Source organism: Oncorhynchus mykiss, chromosome 3, assembly GCF_057628025.1.
Source record: "Oncorhynchus mykiss isolate SJ-2025 chromosome 3, ASM5762802v1, whole genome shotgun sequence".
NCBI lineage: Eukaryota > Metazoa > Chordata > Actinopteri > Salmoniformes > Salmonidae > Oncorhynchus > Oncorhynchus mykiss.
Genome location: NC_143024.1, coordinates 89,693,468 through 89,713,236, shown reverse-complemented (window position 1 = coordinate 89,713,236; position 19,769 = coordinate 89,693,468). Strand labels below are relative to the sequence as shown.

The 19,769-nt window shown below is 45.8% G+C and overlaps 1 protein-coding gene across 2 annotated transcripts in view; it reads left to right on the top strand.

The window, feature by feature from the left end:
* LOC110520629 (high affinity cGMP-specific 3',5'-cyclic phosphodiesterase 9A) overlaps window positions 1–19,371 on the top strand; it is a 44,753-nt gene extending 25,382 nt beyond the window's left edge. For both annotated transcript variants that reach the window (XM_090230451.1, XM_090230452.1), the window contains 13 exons: window positions 8,793–8,877; window positions 9,203–9,266; window positions 10,884–10,958; window positions 11,137–11,223; window positions 11,348–11,452; window positions 15,400–15,482; window positions 15,643–15,799; window positions 16,873–16,986; window positions 17,210–17,314; window positions 18,526–18,654; window positions 18,742–18,837; window positions 18,954–19,011; window positions 19,098–19,371. In XM_090230451.1, coding sequence (XP_090086577.1) covers window positions 8,793–8,877; window positions 9,203–9,266; window positions 10,884–10,958; window positions 11,137–11,223; window positions 11,348–11,452; window positions 15,400–15,482; window positions 15,643–15,799; window positions 16,873–16,986; window positions 17,210–17,314; window positions 18,526–18,654; window positions 18,742–18,837; window positions 18,954–19,001 — 1,148 coding nt within the window. In that variant the 3' untranslated portion in view covers window positions 19,002–19,011; window positions 19,098–19,371. The remainder of the gene's footprint in view (window positions 1–8,792; window positions 8,878–9,202; window positions 9,267–10,883; window positions 10,959–11,136; window positions 11,224–11,347; window positions 11,453–15,399; window positions 15,483–15,642; window positions 15,800–16,872; window positions 16,987–17,209; window positions 17,315–18,525; window positions 18,655–18,741; window positions 18,838–18,953; window positions 19,012–19,097) is intronic.
* The last annotated feature ends 398 nt before the right edge of the window (window positions 19,372–19,769 follow it).

Below are 19,769 nucleotides of genomic sequence, written 5' to 3'. Positions count from 1 at the left end.
CATACGACCGGTGTGGAGGAAGAGAGGTGGCCCTGGACCGACTGAACACCGTGCGCAGATCGTGATATTCCTCCGGCACCCCTGTCAAATCACCAGGCTCCTCCTGTGAAGAAGAGACAGAGGAAACAGGAGGGATAGCAGACATTAAACATTTCACATGACAAGAGACGTTCCAGGAGAGGATAGAATTACTAGACCAATTAATGGAAGGATTATGACAAACTAGCCAGGGATGGCCCAAAACAACAGGTGTAAAAGGTGAACGAAAAATTAAAAAAGAAATGGTTTCACTATGATTACCAGAAACAGTGAGGGTTAAAGGTAGCGTCTCACGCTGAATCCTGGGGAGAGGACTACCATCCAGGGCGAACAAGGCCGTGGGCTCCTTTAACTGTCTGAGAGGAATGTCATGTTCCCGAGCCCAGGTCTCGTCCATAAAACAGCCCTCCGCCCCAGAGTCTATTAAGGCACTGCAGGAAGCTGACGAACCGGTCCAGCGTAGATGGACCGACAAGGTAGTGCAGGATCTTGAAGGAGAGACAGGAGTAGTAGCGCTCACCAGTAGCCCTCCGCTTACTGATGAGCTCTGGCCTTTTACTGGACATGAAGTGACAAAATGACCAGCGGAACCGCAATAGAGACAGAGGCGGTTGGTGATTCTCCGTTCCCTCTCCTTAGTCGAGATGCGGAGAGGGGGGCAACGGAGAACGCGAGCTCCTTTCCACGAGCTCGGTGACGAAGATCAACCCGTCGCTCAATGCGAATAGCGAGTTCAATCAAGGAATCCACGCTGGAAGGAACCTCCCGGGAGAGAATCTCATCCTTTACCTCTGCGCGGAAACCCTCCAGAAGACGAGCGAGCAAGGCCGGCTCGTTCCAGCCACTGGAGACAGCAAGAGTGCGAAACTCAATAGAGTAGTCTGTTATGGATCGATTGCCTTGACATAGGGAAGACAGGGCCCTGGAAGCCTCCTCCCCAAAAACAGATCGATCAAAAACCCGTATCATCTCCTCCTTAAAGTCTTGATACTGGTTAGTACACTCAGCCCTTGCCTCCCAGATTGCCGTGCCCCACTCACGAGCCCGTCCAATAAGGAGAGATATGACGTAGGCGACACGAGCAGTGCTCCTGGAGTAGGTGTTGGGCTGGAGAGAAAACACAATATCACACTGGGTGAGGAACGAGCGGCATTCAGTGGGCTCCCCAGAGTAACACGGCGGGTTATTGATTCTGGGCTCCGGAGATTCGAAAGCCCTGGAAGTGGCCGGTGGATCGAGGCGGAGATGGTGAACCTGTTCTGTGAGGTTGGAGACTTGGGTGGCCAGGGTCTCAACGGCATGTCGAGCAGCAGACAATTCCTGCTTGTGTCTGCCTAGCATCGCTCCCTGGATCTCGACGGCTGAGTGGAGAGGATCCGAAGTCGCTGGGTCCATTCTTGGTCGGATTCTTCTGTTACGGTGCGTGAATGAGGACCCAAAAGCGAATCAACTTAAACAGAGCTTCTTTAATTACCAAACATGGGTAGGCTCAGATGGACCGGCAGATTCCGACAGGACAGGACAAGGTTACAGCAAACATGACGACAGTCTGGTTCAGGCATGAATGACACAAACAAACAAGAATCCGACAAGGACAGGAGCAGAAACAGAGAGAGATATAGGGACCTAATCAGAGGGAAAAAAGGGAACAGGTGGGGAACGGGGTGAATGGGTAGTTAGAGGAGACAAGGGACAGCTGGGGGAAAGCGGGGGAGAAAAGGTAACCTAACACGACCAGCAGAGGGAGACAGGGTGAAGGGAAAGGACAGAGACAAGACAACATGACAGTACATGACAGTTTCAGAGGCCTCTACGGCCTTCAGCTGTTCTGTCACAATTTGTTCCGTACACAGCTTCGCCGTGCAGTCCAGTGGGAACATTTAATCAGTAATCAATCTTTAATCATTACGTCGTCGTCCTTCACTGTAAAGTACTGCTACTGTCATGGCCGCGTGGTGTTTGACTGGATGCCTCGAGGTCTTTGGTGGAACACCCTGAACCCAGATTTAAACCATTGTGAAATTGTGTGTGAGTGCGTGCGTGTGCGTGTGTGTGTGTGTGTGTGTGTGTGTGTGTGTGTGTGTGTGTGAGATTTCCGACTCAATTCACCCCTTCATCCCCCACATTCTGAACTACAAACAGCAGATTTCACAATGACACCTACGTAAAACAGGAAACAAGCCAACAGCTGCTAACAGGCAAATGATGTACACTGACAGGCAACATTACATTAATACACACTTTAACACATAATGGTCCCGTGTCCTCATAACAACCTTCTCTGATCTCTCAGTCACAGTGGCAACCCCACGGTTGTTACGGAGACAACGTACGAGCGGACGGGTCTCCCATGGAGACTGAGCTCTCAGTCCACAAAGATTCATCCTCCCCTTTGCTCTACATTATTTTTTGTTTTCTCCCCCAAGAGGTCAGCCTAATGGCTACATATACTAATGGGACTTGGAGAGGCGTCAATCAAAGACATTGATTCAGGGATTTCTTTATCTACTCGGGACATAACCTTGTCCCCAGGTTCGAGAGAGACGTCTGAGGGCGAGATTACTTGGGACATGCTTCTATCAAACGCAATTTGCAGAGGAGCATCGCAGAACAATTTGCATTGCAGAAAAGCACAGTGCAGAAAATAAAGATATTAGGCCCTGATCTACGGATTTCACATGACTCGGAATACAGGTATGCTTCTGTTGGTCACAGAAACTTTAAAAAACAGGTAGGGTCGTGGATGAGAAAACCAGTCAGTATCTGGTGTGACCACCATTTGCCTCATGCAGCGCAACACATCTCCTTCTCATAGAGTTGATCAGGCTGTTGATTGTCACCTGTGGAATGTTGTCCCACTCTTCTTCAATGACTGTGCAAAGTTGCTGGCCTGAACTGGAACATGCTGTCGTACACGTCGATCCAGAGCATCCCAAACATGCTCAATGGTTGACATGTTTGGAGAATATACATGATTTTTACATCAAGGGACCTTGCATTATCATGCTGAAACATGAGGTGATGGCGTTGGATGAATGGCACAACAATGGGCCTCAGGATCTCGTCACGGTATCTCTGTGCATTCAAATCGTCATAGATAAAATGCAATTGTGTTCGTTGTCTGTAGCTTATGCCTTCCCATACCATAACCCCACTGCCACCATGGAGCACTCTGTTCACAACTGCTCGCCCACACAATGCCATACACGTGGTTTGCTGTTGTGAGGCCGGTTGGGAGGGCATAGGCACACCCACTTGGGAGCCAGGTCCACGCACTGGGGAGCCAGACACAGCCAATCAGAATATTTTTCCCCCACAAATGGCTGTATTACAGACAGAAATACTCCTGAGCACCCCTCCTCCCCCTCCTCAGACGATCCCGCAGGTGAAGAAGCCGAATGTGGAGGTCCTGGGCTGGCATGGTTGCACGTGGTCTGCGGTTGTGAGGCCAATTGGATGTAGTCCCAAATTCACTAAAACAATGTTGGAGAAGACTTTTGGTTGTGGAATGTACAGTACATTGAACGATCTGGCAACAGGTGACCAATCCTGCAGTCAGCATGCCATTTGCACACTCCCGCAAAACTTGAAACATCTGTGGCTTTGTGTTGTTTGACAAAACTTTCACAGTTTAGAGTGGCCTTTTATTGTCCCCAGCACAAGGTGCAACGGCGTAATGATCATGCTGTTTCATCAGTTTCTTGATATGCCACACCTGTCAGGTGGATGGATTATCTTGGCAAATGAGAAATGCTCACTAACAGATTGGTAAACTAATTTGTACACAAAATTTAAGAGAAATAAGCTTTTTGTGCAAATCAAATCAAATTGTATTGGTCACATACAGCAGATGTTAATGTGAGTGTAGCGAAATGCTTGTGCTTCTAGTTCCGACTGTGCAGTAATATCTAACAAGTAATCAAACAATTTCACAGCAACTACCTTTTACACACAAGTGTAAAGGAAGGAATAAGAATATGTACATGTAATTATATGGATGAGCGATGGCCAAACGGCATAGCCAAGATGCAGTAGATGGTATTCGAGTACAGTATATACATATGAGATGAGTAATATAGGGTATGTAATAATTATATAAAGTGGCATTGTTTAAAGTGACTAGTGATACATTTATTACATCCAATTATTAATTATTAAAGTGGCTAGAGAGTTGAGTCAGTATATTGGCAGCAGCTACTCAATGTTAGTGGTGGCTGTTAAACAGTCTGATGGCCTTGAGATAGAAGCTATTTTTCAGTCTCTCGGTCCCAGCTTTGATGCACCTGTACTGACCTCGCCTTCTGGATGATAACGGGGTGAACAGGCAGGTTGTTGTCCTTGATGATCTTTTTGGCCTTCCTGTGACATCGGGTGGTGTAGGTGTCCTGGAGGGCAGGTAGTTTGCCCCCAGTGATGCGTTGTGCAGACCTCACTACCCTCTGGAGAGCCTTACGGTCATGGGCGGAGCAGTTGTCATACCAGGCTGTGATACAGCCCGACAGGATGCTCTCGATTGTGCATTTGTAAAAGTTTGTGAGTGTTCTCGGTGACAAGCCAAATTGCTTCAGCCTCCTGAGGTTGAAGAGGCGCTGCTGCGCCTTCTTCACAATGCTGTCTGTGTGGGTGGACCAATTTAGTTTGTCTGTGATATGTACGCAGAGGAATTTAAAACTTTCCACCTTCTCCACTACTGTTCCATCGATGTGGATAGGGGGGAGCTCCCTCGGCTGTTTCCTGAAGTCCACAATCATCTCCTTTGTAGTGTTGACGTTGAGTGTGAGGTTATTTTCCTAACACCACACTCCGAGGGCCCTCACCTCCTCCCTGTAGGCTGTCTCGTCGTTGTTGGTAATCAAGCCTACCACTGTAGTGTCGTCTGCAAACTTGATGATGGAGTTGGAGGCGTGTATGGCCACACAGTCATGGGTGAACAGGGAGTACAGGGGAGGGCTGAGAAGGCACCCTTGTGGGGCCCTAGTGTTGAGGATCAGAGGGGGGTAGATGTTGTTTCTTACCCTCACCGCCTGGGGGCGGCCCATCAGAAAGTCCAGGACCCAGTTGCACAGGGCAGGGTCGAGACCCAGGGTCACATGGAACTTTTCTGGGATCTTTTATTTCAGCTCATGAAACATGGGACCAACACTTGTGTCCCAGTCCAGCGGCAGCTCTAGCCTTTAGCTCAGTGTGGCTGTTTCCTGTAATCCAAGGCTTCTGGTTGGGATACAGTGCCTTCAGAAAGTATTACTTCATACCCCTTGACTTATAACACATTTTGTTGTGTTACAGCCTGAATTCAAAATGGATTCAATTTTTCTTACCCATCTACACACTATACCCCATAATGACAAAGTGAAAACATGTTTTTAGAAATGTGAGAGAAATGTATTGAAAATTAAATATCTAATTTACATAAGTATTCACACTCCTGGGTCAATACTTTGTAGAAGCGTATTTGGCAGCGATTGCAGTTGCGAGTCTTTCTGGGTAAGTCTCTAAGAGTTTACCACACCTGGAATGTGCAATAATTGCACATTATTATTTTCAAAATTCTTCAAGCTCTGGCAAATTGGTTGTTGATCTTTGCTAGACAACCATTTTCAGGTCTTACCATAGATTTTCAAGTAAATGTATGTCAGAACTGTAACTCAGACACTCACTGACTTCTTGGTAAGCATCTCCAGTGTAGATTTGGCCTAGTGTTTTAGGTTATTGTCCTGCTGAAAGGTGAATTGATCTCCCAGTGTCTGGTGGAAAGCAGACTGAAGGAAGCAGGTTTTCCTTTTGGATTTTGCCTATGCTTAGCTCCATTCCATTTATTTTTTTATCCTGAAGATGCAGCCACCACTATGCTTGAAAATATGGAGAGTGGTACTCAGTAATGTGTTGTATTGGATTTGCCCCAAACATAACGCTTTGTATTCAGGTGAAAGAGTTAATTACTTTGCCACATTGTTTGCAGTTTTACTTTAGTGTCTTGTTTTGTACAGGATTCCTTCTTTTCACTCTGTCATTTAGGTTAGTATTGTGGAATAACTACAATGTTGTTGATCCATCTTCAGTTTTCTCCTATCACAGCCATTAAACTCTGTAACTGTTTTAAAGTCACAATTGGCTTCATGGTGAAAATCCCTGAGCGGTTTCCTTCCTCTCCGGCAACTGAGTTAGGAAGAACGCCTGTATCTTTGTAGTGACTGGGTGTATTGATACACCATCCAAAGTGTAATTAATATCTTCACCATGCTCAAAGGGATATTCAATGTCTGCTTTATTTTACCCATCTACCAACATGTGCCCTTCTTTGCGAGGCATTGGAAAACCTCCCTGGTCTTTGTGGTTGAATATGTGTTTGAAATTCACTGCTCGACTGAGGGACCTTACAGATAATTGTGTGTGGGGTACAGAGATGAGATTGTCATTCAAAAATCATGTCAAATACTATTATTGCACACAGAGTGAGTCCATTCAACTTATTATGTGACTTGTTAAGCACATTATTACTACTGAACCTATTTAGGCTTGACATAACAAAGGGTTGAATACTTATTGACTCAAGACATTTCAGCTTTTAAGTTTGAATTAATTTGTAATATTTTCAAAAAACATAATTCCACTTTGACATTATGGGGTATTGTGTGTGGGGTATTGTGGGGTATTGTGGGGTATTATGGGGTATTGTATTGTATTGTGGTGTATTGTGGGGTATTGTGGGGTATTATGGGGTATTGTATTGTATTGTGGTGTATTGTGGGGTATTGTGGGGTATTGTGGGGTATTGTGGGGTATTATGGGGTATTGTATTGTGGGGTATTGTGGGGTATTGTGGGGTATTGTATTGTGGGGTATTGTGTGTGGGGTATTGTGGGTTATTATGGGGTATTGTGTGTGGGGTATTGTGGGGTATTATGGGGTATTGTGTGTGGGGTATTGTGGGGTATTATGGGGTATTGGCCATTGACAAAACAATCTAAAATACAGGCAGTAACTCAACAAAATGTTGAAAAAGTCCAAGGGGAGAGAATACATTCTGAAGGTACTGTATGTACGCATGGTCACTTTGGGGACGACGTCATCGCAGCACTTATTAATGAAGCCGGTGACTGATGTGGTAAACTCCTCAATGCCATTGGAAGATTCCCGGGAAACATATTCCAGTCTGTGCTAAGCAAAACAGTCCTGTAGCTTATCATCCACTTTATCGGACAACTTCTCTATTGGTTACGTCACTGGTACTTCCCATTTTAGACTCTTGCTTGTAAGGAGGAATCGGGAGGATAAAGTCAGATTTGCCAAGTGGAGGGTGAAGGAGAGCTCTGTATGCGTTTCTGTGTACGGAGTAAAGATGAAAGATGTGGCGATGAGTCCAAAGAGTCCTGATAAGGGTTTCTCATCGTCATGTTTATCAATAAGGTCATCTGACTGATATAGATCCCAGACTTAGTCGATATTAATAGTTTTTACAGTACAGAAGGCCTGGAACAGGTGTTTCTGATGTCAGACAAGGAGGAAATAGGTGTTGCACCAAACTATTGGTATCATAGGATACATTAACCTCTCTCCCCCTCTCTCTTTCCCTTCCCTCCCTCCCTCCCTCTCTCTCTCTTTCCCCTCCCTCCCTCCCCCTCTCTCTCTCTCTCTCCCCCATCCCTCCCTCCCTCTCTCTCTCTTTCCCCTCCCTCCCTCTCTCCCACGCTCTCTTTCCCCTCCCTCCCTCCCCCTTTCTCTTTCCCCTCTCTCTCTCTCTCCCCCCTCCCTCCCTCCCTCCCTCTCTCTCTCTTTCCCCTCCCTCCCTCTCTCCCCCTCTCTCCCTCTCTCCCCTTCCCTCCCTCCCTCCCTCTCTCTCTCTTTCCCCTCCCTCACTCTCTCCCCCTCTCTCTTTCCCCCTCTCTCCCTCCCTCCCTCTCCCTCCCTCCCTCCCTCCCTCCCTCCCTCCCTCCCTCCCTCCCTCTCTCCCTCCCTCTCTCCCTCTCCCTCTCCCTCTCCCTCTCCCTCTCCCTCTCCCTCCCTCTCTCCCTCTCCCTCTCCCTTCCCTCCCTCCCTCTCTCCCCCTCTCTCTTTCCCTCCCTCTCTACCCCTCTCTCTTTTCCCTCCCTCCCTCCCTCCCTCCCCCTCTCTCTTTCCCCTCCCTCCCTCCCTCGCTCTCTCCCCCTCTCTCTTTCCCCCTCTCTCTTTCCCTCCCTCTCTCCCCCTCTCTCTTTCCCCTCTCTCTCTCCTCCCTCCCTCTCTCCCCCTCTCTCTTTCCCCTCCCTCTCTCACTCCCTCTCTCCCCTCTCTTTCCCCTCCCTCTCTCCCTCTCCCCCCTCTCTCTTTCCCCTCTCTCTCTTTCCCCTCCCTCCCTCTCTCCCCCGCTCTCTTTCCCATCCCTCCCTCCCTCTCTCTTCCCCTCCCTCCCTCTCCCCCTCTCTCTTTCCCTCCCTCTCCCCCTCTCTCTTTCCCCTCCCTCTTTTCCCCTCCCTCCCTCTCCCCCTCTCTCTTTCCCCTCCCTCCCTCTCTCCCCCTCTCTCTTTCCCCTCCCTCCCTCCCTCCCTCCCTCCCTCCCTCCCTCCCTCCCTCCCTCTCTCTTTCCCCTCCCTCCCTCTCTCTTTCCCCTCCCTCCCTCTCTCCCCCTCTCTCTTTCCCCTCCCTCCCTCTCTCCCCCTCTCTCTTTCCCCTCCCTCCCTCTCTCCCCCTCTCTCTCTCTTTCCCCTCCCTCCCTCTCCCTCTCTCTTTCCCCTCCCTCCCTCCCTCTCCCCCCCTCCCTCCCTCTCTCTCTGCAGTGGAGGGGATGAAAGTGGTGGAGATAGAGAAGTGTGACAGCGACATCAAGAAGCTCAGGGAGGACATGGCCTCCTTGAACAACAGGTTAGTCACCTTATTACGTCGTCATCTTTGAACGTTTACCTCTAGCTGCGACCTGAATCCCGATAACGTTGTCTAACGCCTGAATGGTGTTTTCTGCATCTGACATTTGAACAGCCCTATCTGAGCTCCTAGTTAGTGTAAGTTAGTAGAGGAAGTATTGACGGATCAGGGTAGATCAGTGGCATAACAATGGGATCAGGTTGGACCATTATGAAAGGATTTAGTTAAGCTCATTGTTCCGCGTCATACGGTGTTATTAATGACCTACGGCGTCTGATAAGGTCACACACTGTCTGATTTATTGTTTGCTGCTTGCTTTGTACAGTAGTAATTTCCTGGATGACAAAAAGAAGCTGACACCTCGGAGAGACGTGCCCTCTTACCCCAAGGTAAAGGCAGTGGTCTGCAAATTACTCCTACTTCATTGTGTCAAGTGTTTTGTCATTATCAGTGAGCCTGTTACCAGGGACTGTAGGTCCATAGTGTCACCTGTAGGTCCATAGTGTCACAACACCACCTGTAGGTCCATAGTGTCAGAACACCACCTGTAGGCCCATAGTGTCACAACAACACCTGTAGGTCCATAGTGTCAGAACACCACCTGTAGGCCCATAGTGTCAGAACACCACCTGTAGGTCCATAGTGTCACAACACCACCTGTAGGTCCATAGTGTCACAACACCACCTGTAGGTCCATAGTGTCACAACACCACCTGTAGGTCCATAGTGTCACAACACCACCTGTAGGTCCATAGTGTCAGAACACCACCTGTAGGTCCATAGTGTCAGAACAACACCTGTAGGTCCATAGTGTCACCTGTAGGTCCATAGTGTGAGAACAACACCTGTAGGTCCATAGTGTCACCTGTAGGTCCATAGTGTCACAACACCACCTGTAGGTCCATAGTGTCAGAACACCACCTGTAGGTCCATAGTGTCAGAACAACACCTGTAGGTCCATAGTGTCAGAACACCACCTGTAGGCCCATAGTGTCAGAACACCACCTGTAGGTCCATAGTGTCACCTGTAGTTCCATAGTGTCAGAACACCACCTGTAGGTCCATAGTGTCACAACACCACCTGTAGGTCCATAGTGTCACAACACCACCTGTAGGTCCATAGTGTCAGAACACCACCTGTAGGTCCATAGTGTCAGAACAACACCTGTAGGTCCATAGTGTCACCTGTAGGTCCATAGTGTCAGAACAACACCTGTAGTTCCATAGTGTCACCTGTAGGTCCATAGTGTCAGAACACCACCTGTAGGTCCATAGTGTCAAAACACCACCTGTAGGTCCATAGTGTCAGAACAACACCTGTAGGTCCATAGTGTCAGAACACCACATGTAGGTCCATAGTGTCAGAACACCACCTGTAGGCCCATAGTGTCAGAACACCACCTATAGGTCCATAGTGTCAGAACACCACCTATAGGTCCATAGTGTCAGAACACCACCTGTAGGCCCATAGTGTCAGAACACCACCTGTAGGTCCTGAGTCAGTTGTATGACAGATGTACCTCCACCCTGTCAGAAACAACATGCCCCTAGTTAAGTGCACCCATGTCATGTGTGCTAGTGTTTCCCCTAGATTTCATAGGTGGCTGCGGAGTGCAAAGGCCCTAGCTGCCTCGCCTAAAGAATTACAGCCAGCATCTGTCTCCGGCGCTGGTTTAACACCTGAAGTCAGGTCAGGTGAGGTGAGGTCAGGTGAGGTCAGGTATGTAGAGGTAAGCCCATAACTCGCACTGGAGACAGACTGGGTAAACTGGGAGCTCTGTGGCTTGCAGTACATGTTTTCGCAGCAGACCATAGACGTCCTCAGAAAGCCTGCCCTTTGACCTCTGGCTGTGGGAGGCCAACAAGGTCCGACGCTGACTTCACCAAAACATTGTTGTTCTTCCCTCTCCCCTCTTCTGTGCCTCTCTCTATATCTGTGTGTGTGTGTGTGTGTGTGTGTGTGTGTGTGTGTGTGTGTGTGTGTGTGTGTGTGTGTGTGTGTGTAGTACCACCTATCTCAGGAGACAGTGGAAGCTCTCAGACATCCCACCTTTGATGTGTGGCAGTGGGAGCCCAATGAGGTGAGGACAGGGGATTGGACCAGAGAGGTTCAACTGTCATAGAGGTTCAACTGTCATAGAGGTTCAACTACCATAGAGGTTGAACTACCATAGAGGTTCAACTGTCATAGAGGTTCAACTACCATAGAACTGTTGCTCACACTCTGTCTCACTTCTCCACCTTCCTTCATGTGGTCAGATGCTGAGCTGCCTGGAGCACATGTACAATGACCTGGACCTGGTCAAGGGCTTCAACATGAACCCCATCACACTGAAGAGTTGGCTGGTAAGACATCTGGAGATATCTACAACTGTTGTTCATATATTGCTGCACCACTTGTTACTAGTGTCAGGTTTGTTGTAGATGGTCTGATGGTCTCACGTCTTCCTTCCCCTCTACCTCCCTGCAGCTTTGTATCCATGACAACTACCAGGTGAATCCCTTCCATAACTTCCGTCACTGTTTTTGTGTCACCCAGATGATGTACAGCATGATCTGCATCTGCAGCCTACAGGTAATACTACAGTAATACTACAGTAATACTACAGTAATACCACAGTAATACTACAGTAATACTACAGGTAATACTACAGTAATACTACAGGCAATACTACAGTCATACCACGGGTAATACTACAGGTAATACCACATCTAATACTACAGGCAATACTACAGGCAATACTACAGGCAATACTACAGTCATACTACAGGTAATACTACAGGCATACTACAGTAATACTACAGTCATACTACAGGTAATACTACAGTAATACTACAGGTAATACCACAGTAATACTACAGGTAATACTACAGGCAATACTACAGTCATACTACAGGCAATACTACAGTAATACTACAGTAATACTACAGTAATACTACAGGTAATACTACAGGTAATACTACAGTCATACTACAGGTAATACTACAGTCATACTACAGGTAATACTACAGGTAATACTACAGTAATACTACAGGTAATACCACAGTAATACTACAGGCAATACTACAGTCATACTACAGGCAATACTACAGTCATACTACAGTAATACTACAGTAATACTACAGTAATACTACAGGTAATACTACAGGTAATACCACATGTAATACTACAGTAATACTACATGCAATACTACAGTAATACTACATGTAATACCACAGTAATACTATAATAATGCCACAGTAATACTATAGGTAATACCACAGTAATACTATAGGGAGTACTACCGGTAGTACTGCAGTAATACTACAGGGAGTACTATAGTAATGCCACAGTAATAATACTAAAGTAATGCTACAGTAATACTACAAGTAATACTATAGTCACACTACGGGTAATACTACAGTAATACTATGGGTAATACTACAGGTTATACCACAGTAATACTAGAATAATACTAGAATAATGCTACTGGTAATACCAAAGTGATACTATGGGTAATACTACAATATTTACTACAGTAACACTACATGTAATAACACAGTCATATCACAGTAATACTACAGGTCATACCACAGTAACACTGTAATATTACTACAATAATACTACAGGTAATACCACAGTAATACTACAGTAATATCAAATCAAAGTTTATTTGTCACGTGCGCCGAATACAACAGGTGTAGTAGACCTTACAGTGAAATGCTGAATACAACAGGTGTAGTAGACCTCACAGTGAAATGCTTACTTACAGGCTCTAACCAATAGTGCAAAAAAGGTATTAGGTGAACAATAGGTAAGTAAATAAATAAAAACAACAGTAGTGAGGCTATATACAGTAGAGAGGCTATATACAGTAGAGGCTATATACAGTAGAGGCTATATACAGTAGAGGCTATATACAGTAGAGGCTATATACAGTAGAGGCTATATACAGTAGTGAGGCTATATACAGTAGTGAGGCTATATACAGTAGAGAGGCTATATACAGTAGAGAGGCTATATACAGTAGAGGCTATATACAGTAGAGGCGCTATATACAGTAGAGAGGCTATATACAGTAGAGAGGCTATATACAGTAGAGAGGCTATATACAGTAGAGAGGCTATATACAGTAGAGAGGCTATATACAGTAGAGGCTATATACAGTAGAGAGGTTATATACAGTAGAGAGGCTATATACAGTAGAGGCTATATACAGTAGAGGCTATATACAGTAGTGAGGTTATATACAGTAGAGGCTATATACAGTAGTGAGGTTATATACAGTAGAGGCTATATACAGTAGAGGCTATATACAGTAGAGGCTATATACAGTAGTGAGGTTATATACAGTAGAGGCTATATATAGAGAGGCTATATACAGTAGAGGCTATATACAGTAGAGGCTATATACAGTAGTGAGGTTATATACAGTAGAGGCTATATACAGTAGTGAGGTTATATACAGTAGAGGCTATATACAGTAGAGGCTATATACAGTAGAGGCTATATACAGTAGTGAGGTTATATACAGTAGAGGCTATATACAGTAGAGGCTATATACAGTAGAGAGGCTATATACAGTAGTGAGGTTATATACAGTAGAGGCTATATACAGTAGAGAGGTTATATACAGTAGAGGCTATACACAGTAGAGAGGCTATATACAGTAGAGGCTATATACAGTAGAGGCTATATACAGTAGAGGCTATATACAGTAGAGGCTATATACAGTAGTGAGGTTATATACAGTAGTGAGGCTATATACAGTAGAGGCTATATACAGTAGTGAGGTTATATACAGTAGAGGCTATATACAGTAGAGAGGCTATATACAGTAGAGGGGCTATATACAGTAGAGGGGCTATATACAGTAGAGGGGCTATATACAGTAGAGGGGCTATATACAGTAGAGGGGCTATATACAGTAGAGAGGCTATATACAGTAGAGAGGCTATATACAGTAGTGAGGCTATATACAGTAGAGGTTATATACAGTAGAGGTTATATACAGTAGAGAGGCTATATACAGTAGAGAGGCTATATACAGAAGTGAGGCTATATACAGTAGTGAGGCTATATACAGTAGTGAGGCTATATACAGTAGAGAGGCTATATACAGTAGAGAGGCTATATACAGTAGAGAGGCTATATACAGTAGAGAGGCTATATACAGTAGAGAGGCTCTATACAGTAGTGAGGCTCTATACAGTAGTGAGGCTATATACAGGCACCGGTTAGTCAGGCTGATTGAGGTAGTATGTACATGTAGATATGGTTAAAGTGACTATGCATATATGATGAACAGAGAGTAGCAGCAGCGTAAAAGAGGGGTTGGTGGGTGGCGGGTCACAATGCAGATAGCCCGGTTAGCCAATGTGCTGGAGCACTGATTGGTTGGCCCAATTGAGGTAGTATGTACATGAATGTATAGTTAAAGTGACTATGCATATATGATAAACAGAGTAGCAGCAGCGTAAAAGAGGGGTTGGGGGGGGGCACACAATGCAAATAGTCCGGGAAGCCATTTGATTACCTGTTCAGGAGTGTTAGGGCTTGGGGGTAAAAACTGTTGAGGAGCCTTTTTGTCCTAGACTTGGCACTCCGGTACTGCTTGCCATGCGGTAGTAGAGAGGACAGTCTATGACTGGGGTGGCTGGGGTCTTTGACAATTTTTAGAGCCTTCCTCTGACACCTCCTGATATAGAGGTTCTGGATGGCAGGAAGCTTGGTCCCAGTGATGTACTGGGTCGTACGCACTACCCTCTGTAGTGCCTGGCGGTCGGAGGCCCGAGCAATTGCCGTACCAGGCAGTGATGCTCAGTCAGGATGGTGCAGCTGTAAAACCTTTTGAGGATCTCAGGACCCATGCCAAATCTTTTTAGTTTCCCGAGGATGAATAGGCTTTGTCGTGCCCTCTGTAATTCACAGTAACACTATAGTAATTCAACAGTAAGACTATAAACCTCAGCTCTATAAAAGGGCATCAATAATACTGGAGTGATGAGAAAGAGAGATTGGTGAGGAGGAATCATTTTTTTCTTGAAGAGGAGGGAGAGAGAGAGAGAGACGCTGAGAGACGAGTTTGGAAGAGAAATTCTACTCCCTTGGAGACGCTATGTCATCCTCTCTCTGTTGTCGTGATCAACCATTCATGAGAGGTTTATTTATCATCAAAGGCTATAATGAGTGATTATGAGGCGGCCATGTTAAAGACGTGCTAATAAGATCTCTCACACACAAACACTCACACACACACACACACACACACACACACACACACACACACACACACACACACACACACACACACACACACACACACACACACACACACACACACACACACACACACACACACACACACACACACACACACACACACACACACACACACACACCCCCCCCCCCCCCCCCCCCACACGGATTTACCTACCTGTGCAAACTTGCATGCCGGGAAAACACACCCACACACACACGTGCGCACAGTACACAGATGGCCCATTCATTGACGTAATGAGCCTGTGTTGTGTGTCACCCAGGAGATATTCACCCAGGTGGACATTCTGATTCTGATGACAGCTGCAGTGTGCCACGATCTGCAGCACCCCGGGTACAACAACACGTAAGGCTTCTCTTCTCTCTCTATCCCTGCCATCTGGCCATCCGAATTCAATGAAACTGTACACAGTCTGTCTATACTAATTCAATGAAACTAGACACCCAGGTTTCATTCAAGAAGGGATTTGAAAGCATGGCCCTGTGAGACTAATTCTCTCTCTCAGGTACCAGATAAACGCACGGACGGAGCTTGCGGTACGCTACAATGACATCTCTCCTCTGGAGAATCATCACTGTGCCGTGGCCTTCCAGATCTTCTCCCAGCCTGACTGCAACATCTTCTCCACCTTCGATGCTGAGGCCTTCAAACAGATTCGTCAGGTAGGGGGTAGGAGTGTGCGTGTGTCTGCGTGCGTGCTGATCTATATCTCTGTCTTAGGGAATCATCACACTGATCTCTTTCTCTGTCTTTTTGGGGAATCATCACACTGATATCTCTGTCTTGGGGAATCATCACACTGATCTCTCTGTCTTAGGAAATCATCACACTGATCTCTCTCTCTGTCTCTTTGGGAATCATCACACTGATCTCTCTCTCTCTCTCTCTCTGTGTCTGTCTTAGGGAATCATCACACTGATCTCTCTGTCTTAGGAAATCATCACACTGATCTCTCTCTCTGTCTGTCTTTGGGAATCATCACACTGATCTCTCTCTCTCTCTGTCTGTCTTAGGGAATCATCACACTGATCTCTCTTTCTGTCTGTCTTAGGGAATCATCACACTGATCTCTCTCTCTGTCTGTCTTAGGGAATCATCACACTGATCTCTCTCTCTGTCTTAGGGAATCATCACACTGATCTCTCTGTCTTAGGAAATCATCACAATGATCTCTCTCTCTCTCTGTCTGTCTTTGGGAATCATCACACTGATCTCTCTCTCTCTGTCTGTCTTTGGGAATCATCACACTGATCTCTCTCTGTCTTAGGGAATCATCACACTGATCTCTCTGTCTTAGGAAATCATCACACTGATCTCTCCCTCTGTCTGTCTTTGGGAATCATCACACTGATCTCTCTCTCTGTCTGTCTTTGGGAATCATCACACTGATCTCTCTCTCTGTCTGTCTTTGGGAATCATCACACTGATCTCTCTCCGTCTTAGGGAATCATCACACGGATCTGTCTTTGGGAATCATCACACTGATCTCTCTCTGTGTCTGTCTTAGGGAATCATCACACTGATCTCTCTCTCTCTCTGTCTTAGGGAATCATCACGCTGATCTCTCTCTGTCATAGGGAATCATCACACTGATCTCTCTCTCTCTCTGTCTGTCTTTGGGAATCATTACACTGATCTCTCTCTCTCTCTCTGTCTGTCTTTGGGAATCATCACACTGATCTCTCTCTCTCTGTCTTAGGGAATCATCACACTGATCTCTTTCTCTCTGTCTTAGGGAATCATCACACTGATCCTGGCCACAGACATGGCACGACATGGCGAGATACTGGACTCATTCAAGCATAAAGTGGACCGCTTTGACTTCAGTGATGAAGAGCATGTCACTTGTGTAAGGATACACATGACTATGTATTTGCCCCTAGAAGACATATTTTCCACTACCTTACAGTTTGTGCAAATCTGTGTATTTGTTCTACTGCCCTATGCAGTAATACTATATTTACAACTTCCCTAGGTGTGTTTGCTAGTCCTTTCTGCTGCTATTTATGTGGGCCATCTGGTAGACCCCCTCCCTATATTAAACTCTGCTCTGTGTAACCTTTGACCCCTAGCTGAAGATGGTGCTAATTAAGTGCTGTGACATCTCTAACGAGGTGCGGCCCATGGAGGTGGCTGAGCCCTGGGTCGACTGTCTGCTGGAGGAGTACTTCATGCAGGTACGTAATGCCCCATATGTGCTGTATATGCGTTTTTATACAGTACATAGCCTACAGTGTAAAGCCCCATATACAGTGCCTTCGGAAAGTATTCAGACCCCTTGACTTTTTCCACATTTTGTTACGATACAGCCTTATTCTAAAATGTATCAAATAACATCCTCATCAATCTACACACAATACCCCCATAATGACAAATTGAAAACAGTTTTTTAGAAATGTTTGCAAATGTATAAAAACAAACAAAAATAAATACTTTATTTACATAAGTATTCAGACCCTTTGCTTATGAGACTCGACAATTATCTCAGGTGCATCCTGTTTCCATTGATCATCCTTGAGATGTTTCTACAACTTGATTGGAGTCCACCTGTGGTAAATTCAATTGATTTGACATTATTTGGAAAGGCACACACCTGTCTATATAAGGTCCCACAGTTGACAGTGCATGTCAGAGCAAAAACCAAGCCATGAGGTTGAAGGAATTGTCTGTAGAGCCCCGAGACAGGATGGTGTCGAGGCACAGATCTGGGGAAGGGTACCAAAACATTTCTGCAGTATTGAAGTTTCCCAAGATCACAGTGACCTCCATAATTCTTAAATGGAAGAAGTTTGGAACCACCAAGACTCTTCCTGCACGGCCAAACTGAGCAATTGGGGGAGAAGGGCCTTGGTCAGAGAGGTGACCAAGAACCCGATGGTCACACTGACAGAGCTCCAGAGTTTCTCTGTGGAAATGGGAGAACCTTCCAAAAGGATAACCATCTCTGCAGCTCTCCACTAATCAGGCCTTTATGGTAGAGTGGCCAGACGGAAGCCACTCCTCTGTAAAAGGCACATGACAGCTGCTTGGAGTTGCCAAAAAGACCCTAAAGGATTCTCAGACCATGAGAAACAAGATTCTCTAGTCTGATAAAACCAAGATTGAACTCTTTGGCCTGAATACCAAGCGTCACGTCTGGAGGACACCTGGCACCATCCCTACGGTGAAGCATGGTGGTGGCAGGGACTGGGAGACTATTCAGGATTGAGGGAAAGATGACCGGAGCAAAGTACAGAGAGATCTCTGATGAAAACCTGCTGATTTTTTAATATTTTTTAATCATCGTTATCAAGGGATCCAATACTTCCGGACCCCATGTATGTGCCGTTTTGCATTACAAATGAAGGGTTGCACTGAACTTTCTCTCTCTTCTCCATTCTTTCATCAGAGTGACAGGGAGAAGGCAGAGAGTCTGCCTGTAGCCCCCTTCATGGACAGAGAAAAGGTCACCAAACCCACCGCCCAGATCGGATTCATCAAGTTCGTCCTCATCCCCATGTTTGAGACCGTAATGAAGGTGAGCGACGGATGGATGGGACTGTAAAAATGAGAATACGACCTGTGACGATGACGATAAAAACCCGGCCTCTTGTCTCTCTCTCAGCTGTTCCCTCAGATTGACGAAGTGATGATCCAGCCTCTGAGAGAGTCACGAGACAGATACGAGGAGCTCAAGCAGATTGACGATGCCATGCGTGAGGTCCGATATATTTGTGTGTGTGTGTGTGTGTTTGATTGTTTTCTTTGAGGACACGTCAGCATGATCTTATGTGCAGCAGAGACTGGAACAGTGCTGCGAATGTCTCTCTCCTTCAGGTGCAGAAAAATAAAAGTGAGAACCTGACTATGGGGAAGAAGAAATGAGAGCTCGACGGTAGGTGTTTTGACGGGCTGCATTGAAGGTCTTCTATAAACAATATGGGTGTGGTGTTTAAATGAATGTATGTTCCTCTATTTCAGCTCAAACGTCCTATGGTGGAGACGAGTCAGTATGGCATTCTGAGGAAGAGGGGAAACCGACCAAGCCTGTCTGACTGGCTGGATGGACAATCCAAAGCTTATATCAGGGAATGTCGACTTGAACAGCACGGACTACTTCAGTGAACAATATTTTGATTCTATGTCTAGCCTTTTGTTTTTAAATGGGGTTTTTTCTTTCCAGGATGTACAGATTTTTTGTTGCCTTTGTTGTTTCCTACAAAAATAAATGTTTATTTTAAATATAACCTTTTATGTGGACTGTTTGCGTTTCAGACTATTTATATTGAACAAAAATAGAAACGCAACATGTAAAGTGTTGGTCCCAATCCCAGAAATGTTCCATACGCACAAAAAGCTTATTTCTCTCCAATTTTGTGGCCAAATTAGTTTACATCCCTGCTAGTAAGCGTTTCTCTTTTACCAAGATAATCCATCCACCTGACAGGTGTGGCGCATATCAAGAAGCTGATTAAACAGCATGATCATTACACAGGTGCACCTTGTGCTGGGGACAATAAAAGGCCACTCTAAAATGTGCAGTTTTGTCACCCAACACAATGCCACAGATGTCTCAAGTTGAGGGAGCATGCAATTGGCATGCTGACTGCAGGAATGTCCATCAAAGCTATTGCCAGAGAATGTAATGTTCAT